The sequence below is a fragment of the Zeus faber genome (genome assembly GCF_960531495.2).
Source record: "Zeus faber genome assembly, chromosome: 8".
NCBI lineage: Eukaryota > Metazoa > Chordata > Actinopteri > Zeiformes > Zeidae > Zeus > Zeus faber.
Genome location: NC_137195.1, coordinates 22,968,201 through 22,988,334, shown reverse-complemented (window position 1 = coordinate 22,988,334; position 20,134 = coordinate 22,968,201). Strand labels below are relative to the sequence as shown.

At 40.1% G+C, this 20,134-nt stretch overlaps 1 protein-coding gene across 1 annotated transcript; it reads left to right on the top strand.

Moving 5' to 3' along the window:
* Nucleotides 1-5,438: 5,438 nt before the first annotated feature.
* Nucleotides 5,439-20,134, top strand: LOC307233508 (B-cell receptor CD22-like; the record flags this gene model as incomplete). Its single annotated transcript, XM_080004844.1, has 17 exons — nt 5,439-5,487; nt 7,198-7,296; nt 7,564-7,675; nt 8,305-8,450; nt 9,687-9,807; nt 10,519-10,655; nt 10,769-10,891; nt 13,677-13,823; nt 15,333-15,438; nt 15,525-15,688; nt 15,962-16,111; nt 16,240-16,371; nt 17,869-17,950; nt 18,480-18,528; nt 18,815-18,901; nt 19,161-19,294; nt 20,032-20,134. The coding sequence occupies 17 exons, from the start codon at nt 5,439-5,441 to the stop codon at nt 20,132-20,134; spliced, it is 1,941 nt and encodes a 646-aa protein (XP_079860970.1).

The window sequence follows — 20,134 nt, the reverse complement described above, 5'->3', positions numbered from 1 at the left end:
TATGTACATTTTACAATTTGAATGTATGTTTTTGACATGTTTTGACACATTCCTGTCTTTTCACCATCAACTTCATGCAAGGGAGATGATTTTGATTTGATTCGATTTGAAAGCCTGGTTGAATCGTTGTTCCGTCATAACGCCACATGGTGTGCATTCATGAGAGGCTTAAATGTTGGTATATATGGACGCATTTCAAACAAATGACTTTTTAACATATGCTTTTGTGGTAACGGCCGACACAACGAGCTTGCCCCCCTCTGTCAGACATTACATGACTCAAAGGAAATGAAGTAAAAGAAGGGGGCACTTACTTGTCTTTTCACCATCAACCTCATAAAAGGAAGAGGATTTCACTTCCTGGAAACGATGTTACTTTCGGAACAGTCCTTTATCTCCAAAGGGGAGTTTTTAATAAAAGTAACAGGGTTGATGACAACCTGAATTGTTGAACAAAATTTTTTTTTTTTTACATTTTGCAAATATTAGAAATGAAACCCATTCATGAGTCATGAATGACACTTGGGGCTTTATGTAAGTTTAAGTTTTTATATGATAGTTTGACAATTTTGGCCTTGATAGCTAGTAAAAGTAAAAAAATCATATTGAGGACCAGGCCGTTTTAAAATTCTTTGCAAGATGCTTTGCACAAAAGGCGTGGGAAAAAAAACCCCAAGCAAACAACAAACAACAAAAACAAGAGAAAGAATATAAATGTGTTTTTATGTTGTGAGATATATCATGGAAACTAAATTATGAAGTGCTTTATTTGTTTTTAATGTTTATTCAGATTTACGGAGCAGTTTTGTTCGACGGACACAAAATGGCACGTTTTCATATAACCACCTAGTTCAAGTAGCACTTTCCTACATAGTTAACTTAAGGGGTTGAGCGAAAATGTAATATACGCTGGCTAGCACGATTAATCGGAAAAAAAGTTGTTGTTTTTTACACTGAAGTGGCTGAACTAGTCTAGCTTTATTCTCTCCACCTGCATGGTTACATTGGCGTTTGGTGTTATTGTCTCTTAAACTGGTACGTTCACTATTCTGTCTACAGTAACAGCAGCGATTCTCTCTCCATTGTGTTCGTCTAGCATGTCTACATGAGCAAGGATGTGATCCGAGTTCAGTTGCTTAACCATGAATAACAAGTCCACGATTAGAAGGAACATCGCTAGCTGATCAAGACAAACCAAGATTGCCAAATAAAGAATTTTGCTTCCGCGAGAATGTAACTTGCGGATAAAATGCTTTTTAATGATGTCAGTAAAAAATAGTCATTCAAGTCTGTAGCCTTTAAATGAAAAGTTCTGTTTGGCAACACTGTTCAGACACTTCAGGGCTTTTGCTTTATACAGCATATTTCACAACACACAGAAAGTACACTTAGGTCCTCTCCACACGTATACGGATATTTTTGAAAACTTCGTATTTTCTCAGTGTTTTGGCCTCCCGGCCACGTGAAAACAGCGTTTTAGTGTCACTGAAAACGAAGCTTTGGGGAAATGCCTTCCAGGGTGGAGATTTTTTTGTGTATCCGTGTGGACAGGTTAAATCGAGCTCCTCGACAACGCCGACGTCCTGACCTCAACTTTCCCATTTGCACATGCATCAGGAACCTACGCGCGACGGCCGACGAACCTTGTGTTGTTCGCCGTGTCTTGTTTAAACGTGCAAGTCTCTTCAACTTTAGGAATTGCACCCATACAGTCTTGTGTATGAATATTATGATCACGGCACTCAGGAAGAAGCTCAATGTGCCGCATGCTCCTAATTTTCTGCGGTGTTTGATATCAAGTTTTCTGAGATATTATCACCCCATAATGGCCTGGGGTGCTTAAGCGAGCGTTTTAAATGTCTTTTGCATTCTCGTGTGGACGGAGGTTTGGTTTTTTTTTTTTTTTCAAAACGGAGGGGGAAAAATGTGTTCTCAGAAAAATCTGTATACGTGTGGACAGGGCCTTAGATAGGCCAGAGCCAGCAGACACACTGGGCTTTGTCAACACTGGAGAAATAAGGGTGAAATTCCAACAAAGCAGCCAAGCGGTTTGCAGTTTTATCAGAGCCGTTATCTCAGGCCAACACTCATCATGTTATACCATTATGATATTCATAATGAATTGTCAAATATCAATCAATTATTTCACCTTGATGAAGTCTTTAAGAAATTATGTCATTCTGTTTTCTGCCACTAGACGGGGTGAGAGGTAATGGCAGTGGTGGGGGTCGGGCGGGTGGGGGCGGGGGGGGGGGGTGGGTGGGGGGGCAGCCCATAATAACTACCAGACATGAGTCATTCACCATGGAATACCACAGCGCCCACAGACCTGTCTCTGGCAGACAAGGAGCAGAAATCTGACCCAGCAGAGTTTGTGAATGGGACAGGAATGAGCTCACCCAGAGGAAATTCAGCAGTGCTCAGATAGGTTTCAACAATTTTAGAGTAAAAAAAAAAAAAAAAGAAAAAAGAAAATCACATCGTGTTTAGTTTGGCTTATTTGTGAAAGTCACGTGTCTAGGTGAGCAAATGTTCAAATGATGAATTAAGCCTAATAATGAATACGTTTACTTAAAGGTTTGCGTGTAATTAAAACCATTTCACTTATTCAGCCTCAATGTGAGTTTTCTTTTTGTTATTATTGCCGTTCATCAAGCTATCATTTGAAGCTCCTTAAAGACGGGGCAAAAAAAAACAACATATCAGATTGTCAGATGTCATTCAACCCCTCATCATAATCATTCTTGCTCAGACTTCCCCAGCGGAGTGTGCGATTTAACTTAAAGACAACCATATGTTGGACATTTGAGTCATTAGTTGCTAACATGAATTAATGTTGCCAACGCCGGAGACCGGAGAACCAACGCTCTAATCTGCGTTTATAGGAATAACATATTTCACAATAAAAAAAAAAAAGGAGAGAAAAAAAAATCCAAAAAATCTGCATGGGAGCAAACCGTGAGCAGTCACATTGCATGAAGACAGCAGGCAGGAAGTGTTTTGCAACAGCGGAAAATCTCCAGGTCCAGTCTGACCACCAGACAGTCACACTTCATCTGGTCTTGCGGCTGCGGTCGATGGATGGATACCTTCCCCTGCCTCACGGGTGGATGCGTTGTCATGCATTTCTCTCTTGCTCACTGTTTCTCCCCCTTACGTGCTCCCCCCCCCACCCCACCCCTCTTGCTGTCATACCCAATTCTCACATACTCTACCTCTTTCCTACCATTTCCCCCTAGCGATTCTGCCCATTTTCCCCTTCCTCCTCTTCTCTCTTTCTTAACTTTCACTCCATGCCTCTGGCTCTTCTCTCTCTTACGCTTTAACTCTTTTGTCCTCACTCACTCCCTCAAACACTCTTACCTTAATCTTGTACTCTCTCTCTCTCTCCCTCTCTCTCTCTCTCTCTCTCTCTCTTGCTCCCTCACTCTCTCCCCTTACTTTTTTCTTTCTGTTTGTGGTCAGCCACACTTAATCTAGCCCCCTCCATCTGTTTCTCTTCATTTGTTAAGCCCAGCCTGCTTTCTATTAAGATTACATCAGGCTTTGACCTATTAGTGAGCCATGATCCTTTTGAAGTCACGCTGTGGTTACAGGTTAAAGTCAAACTCCACCACTCTCCCCAGTCAAAGCCAAATGGACAGTATTTTCAGGGGGGCAAATCTACTAATGGCGACGGCTCTTAAAAGTTTTTTTTATCAGTTAGGGGCCCAAATGAGAAATGTATATGAAATATATATATTTTTTCTCCTTATGATCCAGGATCATTAAATCATAGTAGTGTTCCTGTCATGTGGCGGCCGACTCGAAGTAGGCCTGGAACCCATTTTGGGTCCCAACCCATAATTTAAGTCACCGGTGTAATAATAACCCCACATTAAATTACAATCTGTAAATTGTAATATATTGTTCATTTGACTTTAGATTCCCTGGGATTTTGATTCGATTTTGGAGGTAACCCTGTCCGAGTATGATGACTCTGTTTTTAGTTAAGGTAGCCGTGCAGACTCAAGCTGGACTCCTCTGCTGATATGAAATGTGGACAATCATTTGAAAAGCCCTATTGTGCCGTGCAGTGGTTTTAAAACTTTTTCCAAGGCCAAATGAGGAAACATATCGTCTTTCTCCCTGGAATCTAAAATGCCTATAGCTGCCAAAACATAAACTACCATTATAAATATTGTTAAAAAGAATTTTCTTCCTCTTGTCACTTGGCGACCCCCAAAGAGAATGCCTACTTGACCTACTGTGGCTCTGGAGACCAGAACACAGGATGACTCATTCATTCATTTATTCGACCAGCGCCGATCCCTTTTGGCTTCTCATCCTAATCATCCCCAATCTGTGAGCTAATATCTAAAATGCCAATATTAATTTCCAGATGTAGGTAGAGATACGATCTGTAAAGCCCTGAAGTAAAGGCTTCCTTCTTTCTCCAGTGTAAAGAGATTTGATTGAAAACGCTGAACTGTACATCATCATTACTTTGCGGGTCAATCCGAGGCTAAGTAGCCAATTGGCCAAGTCGTGATGCTAAACTGACATCTATTGGCCGAGCCGCTGCACGGCGGTATGCTAAAGTCATTGAGATTCATCAAGCTAAATGGTCACGGTTGACGGAGAGGTCTTGAAACACACCGCGTCTGGCTGCGGGTTGTCCCCTCTGCCAGCACTTCTTCAGAGTATATATTATATATGAGAAGACCTCTGGATTTCCGAGTCTCTGCCTGTATTGAAATATATTTGGAGCCAGTTCATTTGGATTAGAGCTTCAGCTCTGACCCTCTGCAGTAATATACAAACACAATCATCTATTTGATCACCTATGCAAAATATACCTTGTCAAATGTTCACATTTGTGGGCATTTCTTTTCACCAAGGTTCTTTGATTCTCTGCGTCACGGGGACTTCATTTGGATGGGAATGGAGAAATCATCTCCGTCACACCATATCTCGATGTACTTGTGCCATAACATCTAAGTTGAACGATCAAACCTAATATGATCTCAATTGAAAACATTTCGATTGCTGATTCACCAAATCTCAGCGGGAGGCCTAAATCACACAAAGCATGTCGCTGTGGTTAACTAAAAATAATCTGCGTCTCCTTCCTCTATCGTCTCCCCCTCCTCTGCTACCCGATGCTTACCATCGCACAACTCCGGTCGCGCCCCCCCCACACACACACACACACACACCCCTCCACCCTGACCAACACACATCTCCTTACTGTACGCATCCCATAAGCACGGCTCCACGCTACTTCCCTGGAGTTAGGTGGATGAAGATACTTTAAAAGGTGAGTGGGTCACTATTCAATCACTTTGTTTTTCTTTCTTTCTTTCTTCCTTCTTCCCCGGGAGGGAGTCAGTGTATCGTCTTATCATTGTCTCGTCCTTTCTCCCTCTCCCCGGCTGGCAGCGCTCGCGTCAGCGGAGATGTTGGCAGGTGCGTTAGTTCTGAGCACCATCCTCGCAGTTTTACCAGGTAAGACCAAAAGAGAAAACTGAAACACTTTCCGCATCAACCGGATCAGCGTGTGAAATTTTATCCGCGCTAACACTACGTCGGTAGTTTCGTTGTGAGAAAATGGAGCTGGTTTCAAGTTTTTCTTATGATTTGAAGTATTTAAACTTGCATTCCAAAGCTGCTCAGTATCGACAAAGGCCTCCCGTAAAATGTTTGTGGTATAGTTGGAAAAAATGCACGAGTTCATTCTGTTGATGCTGTACTGGAGGCTGTTCAGCGCCCAGGTGCCCTTGCCTTTACACTACACAGGTTATTTATAAGTATTGATTGTCTTTTATGCAAGGTAGTCAGCCAGGAAGGCAGTTAGACACCGCTGCTGGCCATCAGGTCTCATTATCAGCGCTCCGTTATTAGAAGTGTTGAGAGAAGAGCTCAGTATTATGAATTTTTCTTTTTCTTTTTCTTTTTTTTTCTGGTGGATTGAATGCTTTTCGTGAGATAAGCCATAAAAAAAACACCTCACGTCACATATTTCCTTAAAAATATATGTATTTTAAAATTGTATTGTTGCGGCTCTCATTATCATCAGAATCAGTTTATTGCGCCAGGTTTGAGGTTTGATGTGTTCACTACAAACAATTAACATTAAAAGCATGACTGTATGTATATGTATGTGACAAATAAACTCTTGAACCTTGAATCTTGAAAAATGTATCATACTGAAAAAATGGAGAATACAATTTAATTCAATAAAATGTAAATAATAGAATATAAAATAAGAATTGTCAGATATATACAAATAGCAAAAAAATAGTCATAGATAATATATGCAGAATATACAAAATACAATACTATGCATAGGGTAAATTATTGCTACTGGTATATAGGGTATAAATTCTAAATATTAATTATTACTATGTACTAACTAGCTTATTACAGTATGCAGTGTTATACCAGTATTATTGCACGTATATTATTGCAACTTCTTATATATTTTATACAGTAATAGAACCTTGTTACACAGTGGGTAAAGGATGTTCCGTATGGGTTTAAAAAAGCATTTAATGGCATGAAACTCACTTTGCGAGGTTAATCCAACAAAAACCTAACAATGTCGGTTCAAGATATTTTAAAACCTATTTTTATTGATATGTTGTACTTTTCCACTGATCCTTGATAAGGATAGCATGTCAGATCTTTAGACCTTTCGATTTAGATTTCAGGTTATCTTCACTTATTTCCCTCTTCTAGTGTGTTTGAAACTAGCTTTTTTTTATCTCACTAAGTGGTTTTATGTGCATGATGACTATGTCCACATAGGCTTAGGTGTATGATGAGTGTGTGTGTGTGTGTGTGTGTGTGTGTGTGTGTGTGTGTGTGTGTGTGTGTGTGTGTGTCCCTCTGTATGAGATTTTCTTGAACATGTTGCAACAGTGGTAAACATATGAATGGAATGTGGATGGTCTACGTATTGTAGCCCTTGAGAATCACTTACTTAACACACTTGTAGACAAACTTGATGTGCTTTCCTCTGATTGTTTTTAGGACTTGTGCACTGAAATGTGTGCATGCTGAGGCTTCTGTTACACTTATGCTGCCTATTGAGAGTGTGTGTGTGTGTGTGTGTGTGTGTGCGTATGTTTGTGTGTGTGTGTGTGTGTGTGTGTGTGTGTGTGTGTGTGTGTGTGTGTGTGTGTGTGTGTGTGTGTGTGTGTGTGTGTCCTTCAGGAGGCCAGAGCAGGTGGAGTGTGTCATTTTCTCGGAGGGATATCTGCGTGTGGGCAGGAACAACTGTTACCCTGCCTTGTCGCTATGACTACCCATCCGGTATTCTACAGCACATTTTAAGAATCCTTTATTTTCTTCGTATTTCAATTTTATCCCTTGATCCATTGCTTACTTCATTAGTCCGTGAGGAAATTCTTTTTCAGATGTGAATACGCACATTATGACAAACCCATGACATTATACACGTGCGTAGCATCGCATTTGTATATTCTGTATATTTTTTTATATTTAGCTATTCCTTGTACATGTTAATGGAATAAAGTTAATGGAATAAAGTAATTGTGATTGCGAATTTTACCCGCTCAGGCCACACAGTGAGGCGGGTCATGTGGTTCCGAGTGTCAGCGGAGGGTCAGAGGGAGTTCACCCACCACTCTGACCCCAACCAGATCAGCCTGTCGTACCGCGGCCGCACACGGTGAGAACCAATGAATGAGCGAATGTATGCCTTCACCGTCATTGTGTGAGTTAGTGTGGATGCGGGTAAATGACAAAATACGATCTTTAAAGGGGCGTCAACAAATCTTGAGACACCTGCATTTATGTTTTTTCATTTTGAAAAAAATATATGTATTTTGTTTATGTCTATTAGGTTGAAAGCCTTATTTTTTTAAAGATTTTTCACATTATTTGTCAAAAATGTCAGGCGGTACAACTATAAATAAGCCTCGTCCTGTAGGCCTTTTCACTATCTAAATGTACATGACATTACACTGTCTAAATTCAGACATTTTTAGACTTTTAAGCCACAATACTCCCAAAACGAATTTACTAAAAAAACGTATTAAAGTGGTTTAAAATTGGGCGTACTTCATAGAGATTTTTTCTATTTTACACGTGTCTTCATATCTAGTTTGTTTTAATGAAAGTTAATTCGGACACACAAAAAAAGACGGGTCACGTCATTGACCCATGTACGTGTGGATGAATCATCGTGTTAAGTGCTTGCAGAGGCTAGACAAGCACTACATAAGTACAGTCCATCTACCATGAATGAAAGAATGAATACCTGCAGATACAGTGTATAAAGTTGCTCTGGGCTTGCAGCTACATTGGGGGCAGCTACTCCGGCTGCTCGGTCCAGATCAGGGGCGTGAGGCTGAGCGACGCAGGCCACTACCACTTCAGGTTTGAGACAGACCAGCCCCAGGGACGCTGGACCTCGCCCGACACCATCTCTCTCGCCGTCACAGGTGCGTTCAGTCTACCCCAAATAATTACAGTTACAGTACGTGTGAGGTTTTTTTTTTAATGGCGAAATATTATCTTTGAATTTCTATTGGAATTGGGATTGTCCTTATCAAGCCCAAAATGAATCAATTAATAACCAGGTTCTTACCAGGTCCTCGAGGTGCTTTAAGTGCTTTTGAATTTCGTCCACAGAAATTCAAATACCGGAATACCTTTGCCTGGGTCCAGACCTTTGAATCCTCCCACTCCACCGAGTTGACTGATTCTTCTGGTCTGGCATCATGACATGAAACAATGGTTTCTCGGTTGAAATAAACGATCGGTCCAATCACTCGCCACGGGCGGGACTAACACGGTTGTCAAGCTGTGCGCAGCCCGGAACCAAGAAGGAGGAATAACAATACTTTATTTTTTACTTTCCACCTCTTCCCTCGCTTGGCTATGCATTAGTGACTTAAAATGACGTTAGATTCAGGCAGATACGTTGATCTCTGGTGATTGGTTAGGGAAAATCGTATCCCCCTTACTCACGGAAATCGGGAAGAGTGGAGGCAATGTCAGACTGCAGATGGAAACAAAATGTAACGAGTTGACAATTCTGTCTGATATCAGGTGGGGAATACCTTGAAAATAGCCACTTTATTGCTGAAGTGGTTGAAAAGTCCTTGAAATAAGTTGAAACGTCCTTGACCACTGTCTGTATCCCTCATCTCCCCGCTCCTCTCCCCGCTACACCAACGAAGCATCATCGCATACAGTGTGAGCGCTGGAAACAACAGATTATACCAGGGACATGTAAATTTAATGCAGCATGATTGGACACTTATAATAGTAGATAATGACAATGAGATAAATAAAAGATGTGCTATATAATAGATATAGTTGTATAAATAATAGACAATGAGATGAAGATTGTCATTCACATTGAAAATGTATTATATTTGTTTTACGTAAAATTCTTGAACAGGAAGAAATAGTGCGTAAAGTAAGTCATGGAATTTCATTGCGTACTGCCAGATTGAACCCTGATTAACATAACGCGAGACATGAAATTTATAACATCTTTTATGACAGAGTTACTACAGTAGCAGACACGGCTGTGGCAAAACAAACTTCAAATTCTCGCGTTGATATGGCTACCACATTTGACAGATGGAAGAAGTTAGAAAGATGGACGCAGACTCCCCATACATGGAGACGTTGTTGAAATTTGTTGTCAAAATGTCTCGTGTGTGTAGACCTCCAGGTCCAGGTCCATCCAGCACGGAATTCCAACATGTTCGCGTTTGGAGACACAGTGTTTCTGGGCTGCCAGGCCAGGGGGTGCGCCGCTCCAGGACGGAGCCTCGCACTCTACAGGTGTGTGTGTGTGTGTGTGTGTGTTTGTGTGTGTGTGTGTGTGTGTGGTCCCTCTGTATTCGATTTTCTTGAACATGTTGCAATAGTGGTAAAAATATTAAAGGAATGTGGATGGTCTACATATTGTAGCCCTTGAGGATCAAGTTGAGTCAATCTGGGGGTATTTGAACTGTACTTGTGCACTTCTTCCACTGCCTAAAAGGGATTATATTGTTTCAACATTCAAGATTCAAGAGGTTTATTCGTCACATACATATACATACTTTCATACATATATGCAGTGAAATAACAATGCAACACACCCGGTGATTATGCACAGTATGTTCTTGACTGAACACAATAGCTACCTAAAACTTTCTACTCGACTAACTAACTGATTCCTAAATGGTAATGCAGAGTGCGGGTAGAAAATATAAATAAAGGGAATATACTTATGTATATGGGATAGGCTATTATTTATATACAGATATGTGCATTAAAGTGGCATGTGAATAAAGTGAGGTAGTGTGTGTGGAGATATACAGTACAGTATACAACAGTACGGCACAGCAATACAGTAACACCGAACACAACAGCAATACAGCACAGTATGCAGTAACCCAGAACAGTGATAGAGTATGCAGTACAGTATGCTACATACAGTACAGTAAGGCAGTGGAGCCTATGTGTTTTTAAATGCCTTGGCTCTGGAAAGTGTTTCTTTGTCCTCAGGAACGGGTTGAACCTGGGCTCCTACGAGAAGTGGATGATCGTCAACCGCTTCGACCAACAACACGCCGGAGCCTACACCTGTCGACCAATCCCGCCCCAAAACGTACAGTCCCCGCCCCTTCTCCTGGCGCTGGGATGTGAGTTGCGTGATAGTCCAGACAAACTCACAATCAATACCAAATTGCAATCAGAATGACAATTCCAATAATCTCTCTCTCTCTCTCTCTCGCTCTCTCTCGATCCCCTCCAGATGGCCCTCGCTCCACCTCCATCACGGTGTCTCCGGGTGGCGAGGTGGCGGAGGGTGGCTCCGTCGCTTTCACCTGCAGCAGTGACGCGGCGCCACCCGTTGAGAGCTTTGCGTGGTTCAAAGGTGCAGAACGACGGCCACTCAGATCTTTTAACGTAAAATGACACACCCCCTGACATGAAACGACCCTAGTAAACAGTGAAAGTGTCACGTTGAGATTTGTACTTCAGTAAAATTATTCATTATTATTAATTATATGGTTTTTAAAGGGGAGCACATATTGAGATACAGGTACTCCTCATTTATCAACCTACCTGTATAACGACCGTTCAGACTTAGGACCAGCTCTCTGACCAGTCTGTATTGTACGCTGCATACAATACCACGGTGTCTCAGTGTCAAGCATCTCATCACGCATCACCCTTTATATACTATGTACACTATATATACTATATACACTATATACACTATATAAACTATATATACTATATACTCTATATACACTATATATACTATAAACACTATATACACTATATAAACGATATATACTATATACACTATATACACTATATATACTATATACTCTATATACACTATATATACTATATTCACTATATATACTATATACTCTATATACACTATATATACTATATACACTATATACACTATATAAACTATATATACTATATACTCTTTATACACTATATATACTATATACACTATATACACTATACAAACTATATATACTATATACTCTATATACACTATATATACTATATACACTATATACACTATACAAACTATATATACTATATACTCTATATACACTATATACACTATATAAACTATATATATGATATACTCTATATACACTATATATACTATATACACTATATACACTATATAAACTATATATACTATATACACTATATATAGACTATGTACACTATATGCTGTGTACTATATACTGTATACACTATATACACTATATATACTGTACTATATACTCTATTTACACTATAAACACTATATACACTATATATACTATATACACTATATACACAATATATACTATATACACTATATACACTATATATAGACTATATACACTATATGATGTGTACTATATACTGTATACACTATATATACTATATATACTGTACTATATACTCTATACACTATATACACTATATACACTATAAACACTATATACACTATATATAGACTATATACACTATATGCTGTGTACTATATACTGTATACACTATATACACTATATATACTGTGCTATATACTCTATATACACTATATATACTATAAACACTATATACACAATATATACTATATACACTGTAAACACTATATATACTATAAACACTATATACACTATATATACTGTAAACACGTTATACACTATATACACTATAAACACTATATACACTATATATACTATATACACTATATACACAATATATACTATATACACTATATACACTATATATAGACTATATACACTATATGCTGTCTACTATATACTGTATACACTATATACACTATATATACTGTGCTATATACTCTATATACACTATATATACTATAAACACTATATACACTATATATACTATATACACAATATACACAATATATACTATATACACTGTATACACTATATATACTATAAACACTATATACACTATATACACTATATATACTATATACACAATATACACAATATATACTTTATACACTATATACACTATATACACTATATACACAATATACACAATATATACTTTATACACTATATACACTATATATACTATAAACTCTATATACACAATATATACTATATACACTATATATACTATAAACTCTATATACACAATATACACTATATACACTATATACACTGTATACATCTCATCACCGTTCTCAGTTTCGTTCCCACAGTCTGTCAGTATTCACTACACTAGTGTTCACAATGGCCACGCCCCCTTACCGTGAAATAACACAGGTCCTCACTTATCGACCAATTCGCTAAACAACCTGGTCCTAGGAACAGAACTCGGTCGTTAAGTGAGGAGTACCTGTACATGCATTTACTTTTGTATTTTGTAAAAAATATATATTTATTTTGTTTATTCACATATGTCTATTAAGTTGAAAGATTACTTTGTTAGTTTCTCTACATATTTTGTTAAAGATATCAGGCGGTACAAGCGTAAATGAAGCCTCTTCGGCCTTTTCACGGTCCAACACATGGTTGCAGCGCCTGACATTCTTTGACTTTTAAGTCACAAAACTCCCAAAATGAATTCACTTGAATTTTTTTTCAAGTGGTTTCGAATCAAGCGTGTATTCATATAATCCGAGTTCATTTTTACGATCATTGATTGTGACAAAAAAAAGAACGTCATGTCATTGGCCCATAAGTACTTACTGTTGAACGTGCATGTACTTGAAGTATCGAAAGTAAAAGTACTTGTCATATCAATTGCCCTGATACTGCATCCGAGACGTACAACATAAAGTACTGCTGTGCCTTTTTGCTCTGAGATCAGTGCTCAACAAAATAGTATAAAAAAAAAGTAGCCTATGGGTGGTGTAATAGTCAGAATCAGACTATAGGCTACTCCACGTGACTGTAACGTGACTGTGTTAGAAATGGAGTAGAACCCTTAAATACGGATACTGTCGACTACTGCAAGGATGACAGATTACGTTTACGATTTACGATTTTCCGTTTTTGTTCCAGCCATGCCCTGCTCCACCTGTGGGTTGAGGCGAACGAACGAATCCACATGGTTGACTCGAAATCCCGGAGTTGGAAGTTTACTTTCCGAACCCGGATTTCCCACTTTTTCTATATCTAACGAACTCTGTGTGTATGTTTATGTTCCTGGGTCAGACATGGAGAGTCACAGCATCCCAGACAGTTTCAGACCACAGCTTCACCTGACACATCTCACACACACCGACCGCGGACGGTACTTCTGCGTGGCGCGGAACTCCCTCGGCACTGACCGCTCTCAGCCCGTCCTGCTGAACGTCACGTGTAAGTCGTCGCAGAAGTTCTTAGTTACTGCTCTTCATTACGTTTTCATACAAGTATCTGTGTCTTACTGGAGTATATTCAGTTTCAGAGATTTTTGACTATGTTTCAAATGTAATGTCAATACTTTTAACCTCCTTTATTTTGAACACGCTCTGCTTTTTTTCCCCCCCAAAAATCTGCATTTATATTTATGCAAATCAAGTATACGTATACTGTATAACATGGGATATATTTTTTAAATCCTATAATTAAAGAATAAAAAATAAAAAAACCTCATTTATAAGACCGTAAAAAAATACTTTTCTTTCAATCTCAAGAACTCATCTGCTATGTTATATCAGGGCACTGGAAAGTACTTCTAATTGAAATACATCAAGTAAATTTAAGGAACTTAAGTAGAAATATCAGTATGGTACTTCCATTTTCAGTAGAGTCAATTTGTGTCAGGGTATTTGTACTTTTACTTAAGTAAAAGATCTGAGTAGATGTTCCAAAACCTGGTAAAGGTCACAGAATTGATGTTTTGACAATATCTCGCCTGACATTTTTTGGGCTTTATACTCCTTCCACACCTCGACCATGCCTCGTCCGTTCCATCAGTGTTGTACTAGAGCGTGCTGTGCTGTATACAAAGTCAATAGACATTCCTTTCACACATTTACATGGATTTTCATGGTTGCTAGGCCTTGACCTCTCACCCGGGGTCGATCTATGAGAGGTTAGTCTGGGTTATGCTGATTGACCAACAGCTATAATAAGAATAGTGCATGTCTGAATAGCCACATGGCCTGAACAGGAAGTGATACCCTGCACTCTCGATTCTCAATTTAGACAAAACACTCGATGCGCTGAACCAAGGGAGAGTTCGGGCTGTTGCGTCAGCGTGTCGGTTCAGTCCGGTCACACGCAGCACAAAGTTATTCCGTGAATATGGAATCCAAGCGGGACTGTGAACAATAAATTCTCGATTTATATTGAAATAAATACATTTTCACCTCCAGCAGGCCTTAATTTGACATGTGGATGCAGCAATGTGTTTTTGGGATCAACTTCAATCCATTTCTGTTCACATACACTTTGTTTGCTGTATTTGGCTAAGTACTTTTCTTATTGTCATTATGATTTAATGATATATGTGCATTATAATATACATGTAATAACACTGTACAAACTGCAACAAGCTAGTTAAATACATAGAATTTTTTATTAATTGAATTTATACCCATACCAATAACCTACAGTATCCTATACATTGGCTCGCATTGTATATTCTGTATATTTTATAAATTTGACTATTTTCATTTAGCTAATTTTGGCTATTCGTGTATATATATATGACTAATTAAATGTTATCTTTTACTTTCCTTTTTATTCAATTTCATTATTATTTTGTTTTATTTGAAAAAATATATGCCAATTGTCTGTAGACAAGCACTGATAATCACCATGACAAATTCCTCGAAACTACATCAGCATCACCGATGTTTATCCATCTGTCCAACTGTCCAGACTCGCCCAAAAACACCCGTGTGGTCTTCAGTCCCCCCAGTGACATCAGAGAGGGCTCGTATGTCAATCTGAGCTGTGTCAGCCACGCCCACCCTCCTGTCAACAGGTGTGTTTTCAATGTTTGAGCTTTCTTTTATTGTCCATTGAGCATTATTCCTATTGAGGACTTTATTTCCATGTGCCCGCCTACAGGTATGCATGGCATTGTATTTTAGGAGACCAAGCGTGGGCCAAAGGAACACTCCAGAATTTATCCTTCCCATCGGTGCGCGCTCAGCATGCCGGCCAGTACTACTGTACCACATGGAACCGACTGGGATACCAAAGCTCCCCGATTACTACACTCGCTGTGCTGTGTAAGTAGAGAGCATGTCTGTGCGTGTGTTTTTCCATGAATGAAATTGATGGTATTGTCTTTGGTCTGGAGCACAATGCATGGGCGAATATCTTCAATATTTTTAAATTGAAGAACAGTGACAACCAACATACTGTAAGACACATTTTCATTTATTATTTTTTAAGATTAGTATAAGAAGTAATGCAATGGTATAGTGAACATGTCGATTTGCTATAGTAGGATTATAGATACATATGAAAAGAAAACATCTTTCTATTCTTCCTCTTTTTAGACCCTCCCAAGAACACGTCAGTACTGGCTCGCCCCTCCAGTGTGGTGGACGCCGGCCGACCTTTGACCTTGACATGTAGCAGTCAAGCCAACCCGGCGGTGGATAACTTCACGTGGCATCGACTAGCCCTGGATGGCGGCTCTGCGCGAGGTCGGCACCAATATCATACCATGGATTGGCTTTCATTTGTAAAGAGATAGATAAGAATTATCGGCACTGCTCCCTCCTGTATATACTGTATATATAGAGAGAGCTTTCTGGTCCATTCTGCCCTTCAGTTTGGGGGACAAGGTCCGGGCCCAGCTACACCTTCTCGGAGGTCGGACCCGGAGAGAGCGGCCGGTACTACTGTGAAGCCCGGAATCGCATCGGAGCCCACAGCTCTCCCATCCTCACCGTGCGAGTCAGAGGTGCGGACAGAGGGAGGGACGTTTCTTTCTGCCATAGTTAAATGACACTGTGATGGATGAGGTGCCATGGTTAAGCCGGCGTCTGCGGGCTACAGCGCCGGCTTCGTCCCGCAGCTGTTCCTACTCGGCCGATCAGCCCGCTGCCGCTGATTGGTCGGAGTCGGCTGCGCTCGTTTGCTTATGTGTCGTTTGTCTTGCAGTGAGGGGCGTGGCGCGGGATGCGAGAGCCTGCGGACCGGATCGCGGAACGGACCCTAATGCACACTAAGAACTCAAATGAATCACTGATGTTCCCGTTTGGCCAGCGAGCTTTTTTGTTCTGTTTAATTATCATAAAAACCCCGCCGGTTCGGCAACTCACTGCCGCGAAGTCTCCGTCTCCGTCTCCCTCCCTGAGCCCCTGTCTGTGGACAGAGCTGTCTGCAAGTGCCGAAGCCCGCGCTGCGGCCCGCTGACCCCGGCTTAACCACGCCCCCTCATCTGCCACGGAAACAATCAAATAAACAAAGAAGTTCGAGACGCGAAACAGCGGCGATGCTCCAGGCCTGTTTTTCATTGCACAGTGTCCCCATGACGCCTTTTCACAGAGTCACGATGAGTCACGTGAAAGCATTCTCACTGGCCGACTAATAGGGGAGGTGATGAGGTGTTGTGGAAAATCACGGCTCGGTCTAGACGATCTTGAGGCGCGACAGAGATCTGCAAATTAGAAACACAGGACGCGAGGCTGGACGTCGCAAAGCTGATGTGCAAATGGCTCCGCCGCTGCTGTTATGGCCAGAAACATTGACCTCTGTTGCTCTGTTTCTGTCTCGATTCTCTCGAGCCCTCTCGCTTCCTTCAGCTTCACGGCTACTTTATTCCTCTCACGGCTCTCTCTCTCGCTCTCTCTCTCTCTCTCTCTCTCGCTCTCTCTCTCTCTCTCTCTCTCTCTCACGTGCTGTCGTTTCCGACATCCATCAGCCACTAATCAAACATCAAATCACGCTTTCAAACTGTCCTACTCAGTACCGTGGATTGACTTGCAATGCGTGCACTCGTATTTACTACAGGTTGAAAGCATTTCCGTAAATTGTTTTTTTTTTTTTTTGTGTAATTTCGGTTTTTCTATATATTTTTCATGTCCTTTCTATTTTTTTCTCTTGACTTTTATTTCATTATTTTGTAGTTTTGTGTCCATTTTTATTTTAAAAACACCAACATTTTTATTATAGCGAGATTTGCATTGGTGTTATTATTGCATTAGACCTTTTTGAATTGTTTTACCTTTTGCTTCTGAATTGAATTTCTATTGTTGTTCCGGCCTAAAAATGCGAGTATAATATAAATCATAAACAACATATTTTTTGTCAACATATTGACACCAAGATTGAACACATAAACACGTATTTAACACATATTACGTGATGAACATAAATAGGATGCATTTTCGTCAAAAGCCGTCTAATTGGTTTTCCAGCGTGCCCATGACCTTTAACCCTTGCCTCTGATCGCCAGGCCGTCTGAAGGTCATCGCCCTGGCATCAGCGGTGGGCGTGTCCGCCGGCCTCATCACCCTTACTGTGGCCATCATGATTAGGTGACAGCATTTTGAATTGGTATAACCCTTTGCGTATGTCCGAATCCATGGTATGCATCAAAGTATGCAAAAGGAACCAGGATTGCAAAGTATTAAATGCAGACGCATATTCTTTCTTCAGAATATTATTACTATACGACATTGAGCATTGTTTTCCATCATACATCAATAATCACTTCCTCTATGGTTTTAGTCGTAAACAGTAGCAACATCTGCCAAATTATGCCACTTGTACTTGAATACACATTTATAGTATTCCTTCCACCTCTGGAAATAGGATTGGTGTGAATAACTCCAGCTCAATTTCGGTTTTTAAAATGACCTTTTCCATGTCAGAAGAACTGAAACCTTCACAGGTTTCAGTTTCTGAGCTGAAGGAATACACTTTAGCAGATTTACCCGAGGCCCTTCCTACAGCAATACTTTGGCATTATTGATGACCTCGAAATGGATACACTTTCCATTACTTAATTTACTTTTATTCACATTTCTGTGAATATTTACCTCTGTGCTCACGGTTTGTCCACAGTAAGAATATGCACAGGGTGGACATGGAGTTAGCCGAGGACGTCAAGAAGGTACGGAGCTCATATTGTCTCATTTTGATCGTTCTCCTTGATCTAAATATGCTCTCTGACTTCAAATATTTTTTTTTACCTCCGGTAATTATCACTATATATTATTTTTTGTTCTTTATTGATTATTGATGTTCATTGTTTTTATGCAAAGCTGTACTATATGTATATATTTTGAGTACCATTATTGTTCCATTATTTTGACTTTTCGTCAAACTTATTTAGATATTTTCACTGGTTAAATTGTGTTACATAAATAAAGCTTGTCCATATGTCCTTTTGACCCCAGCGCTCATCACTGACAGACGACACCTTGTTCTATGAGTCAGCTCAGCAGACGTTCCCCTTGAGAACGGGGAAGATGTCCGACATTCCGGTACATAACAAAACTCGCCCACACACACACACCCACAAACGCACCCACGAGCGCGCGCACACACACACACACACACACACACACACACACACACACACACACACACACACACACACACACACACAAACAAAATACATAAGGACCAAATATGACCTTTTTCAATTATTTCTCCTGAAGTATTTATGTGTATTGTGTGTGCGTGTGTGTGTGTGTGTGTGTGTGTGTGTGTGTGTGCCTGTGTGCATGCATGTGTGTGTAGGAGGAGCCAGAAGAGGTGAGCGACAGCTCGCACCCTGCCATCGTTCCGCTGAAGGAGGCTCCACCAATCATAGAAGCCAAAAGCAAGAGCTCCGCCCCCAATTACATCACTGTCCACTACTCTCGGCTGGCCAGGTACACTCCTCTCTGCACTTTATTTTCCTCCCTTTTCTCTTTATTTCTCTACATTTTGATTGGAAGGAGCGTCTTTGAATATACATCAGTAAAATGTATTTTTCTGTTGTAAGTAACAATTTGTTGAAAGTCAAAAGGCATGTATTTGTAGACAAAACTGAGTAAACAATGGCATATAGATTATAGAATTGTTGGATGTTACAATTGTCGGCATCTGCCTTTTTTCAGTTCTTTTTCCTTTTTTTTTTTACATTATGTTACGTAGAGGGCCACCAAAAGTACTAGTCTACGTCAGCATTCCCCTACATGGTTTGTACTCATTTCTGTGTTGAGCCACACTTACTACTGTATCTTACTACTTACTATTCTTTACATTTGTAAGGAAACGTTAATAGTGTGACCGGGATTGATGTGTTTCATTCGAGGACAAAATGTGCCGCAGAAATCAGGCGCCCCAAAGCATCTGAACCAAAAACACAATGTTCTTTTTTACATTTATTTCAGACAGAGAAATGGCCAAAACTAGAATGAACCTGGTCCGAGCTTTTTACAAGATGCAGAATGCCCAGGGGTACAAAGTCCTCAAGATCGATTCTGATTTGGCTTCTTGGTCAAGATATGATAGACTGGTGCTCCCTCCTGTGGTTGAAAATCACATAATAAGATCAAAGCCTGGAACTAGCTTGCCTACCTCACATGTCACTTTGACGTAATCTCTGTTGTTAATGTTGGATCAGCGTGGACCAGGCTCAAGTCACCAATCCGCCTCTGGGTGCCAAGAAAGAACCAAAGGATTCCTCCAAAGTTGTTTATAGTGTACTGTCCGACCCACACCGCTAA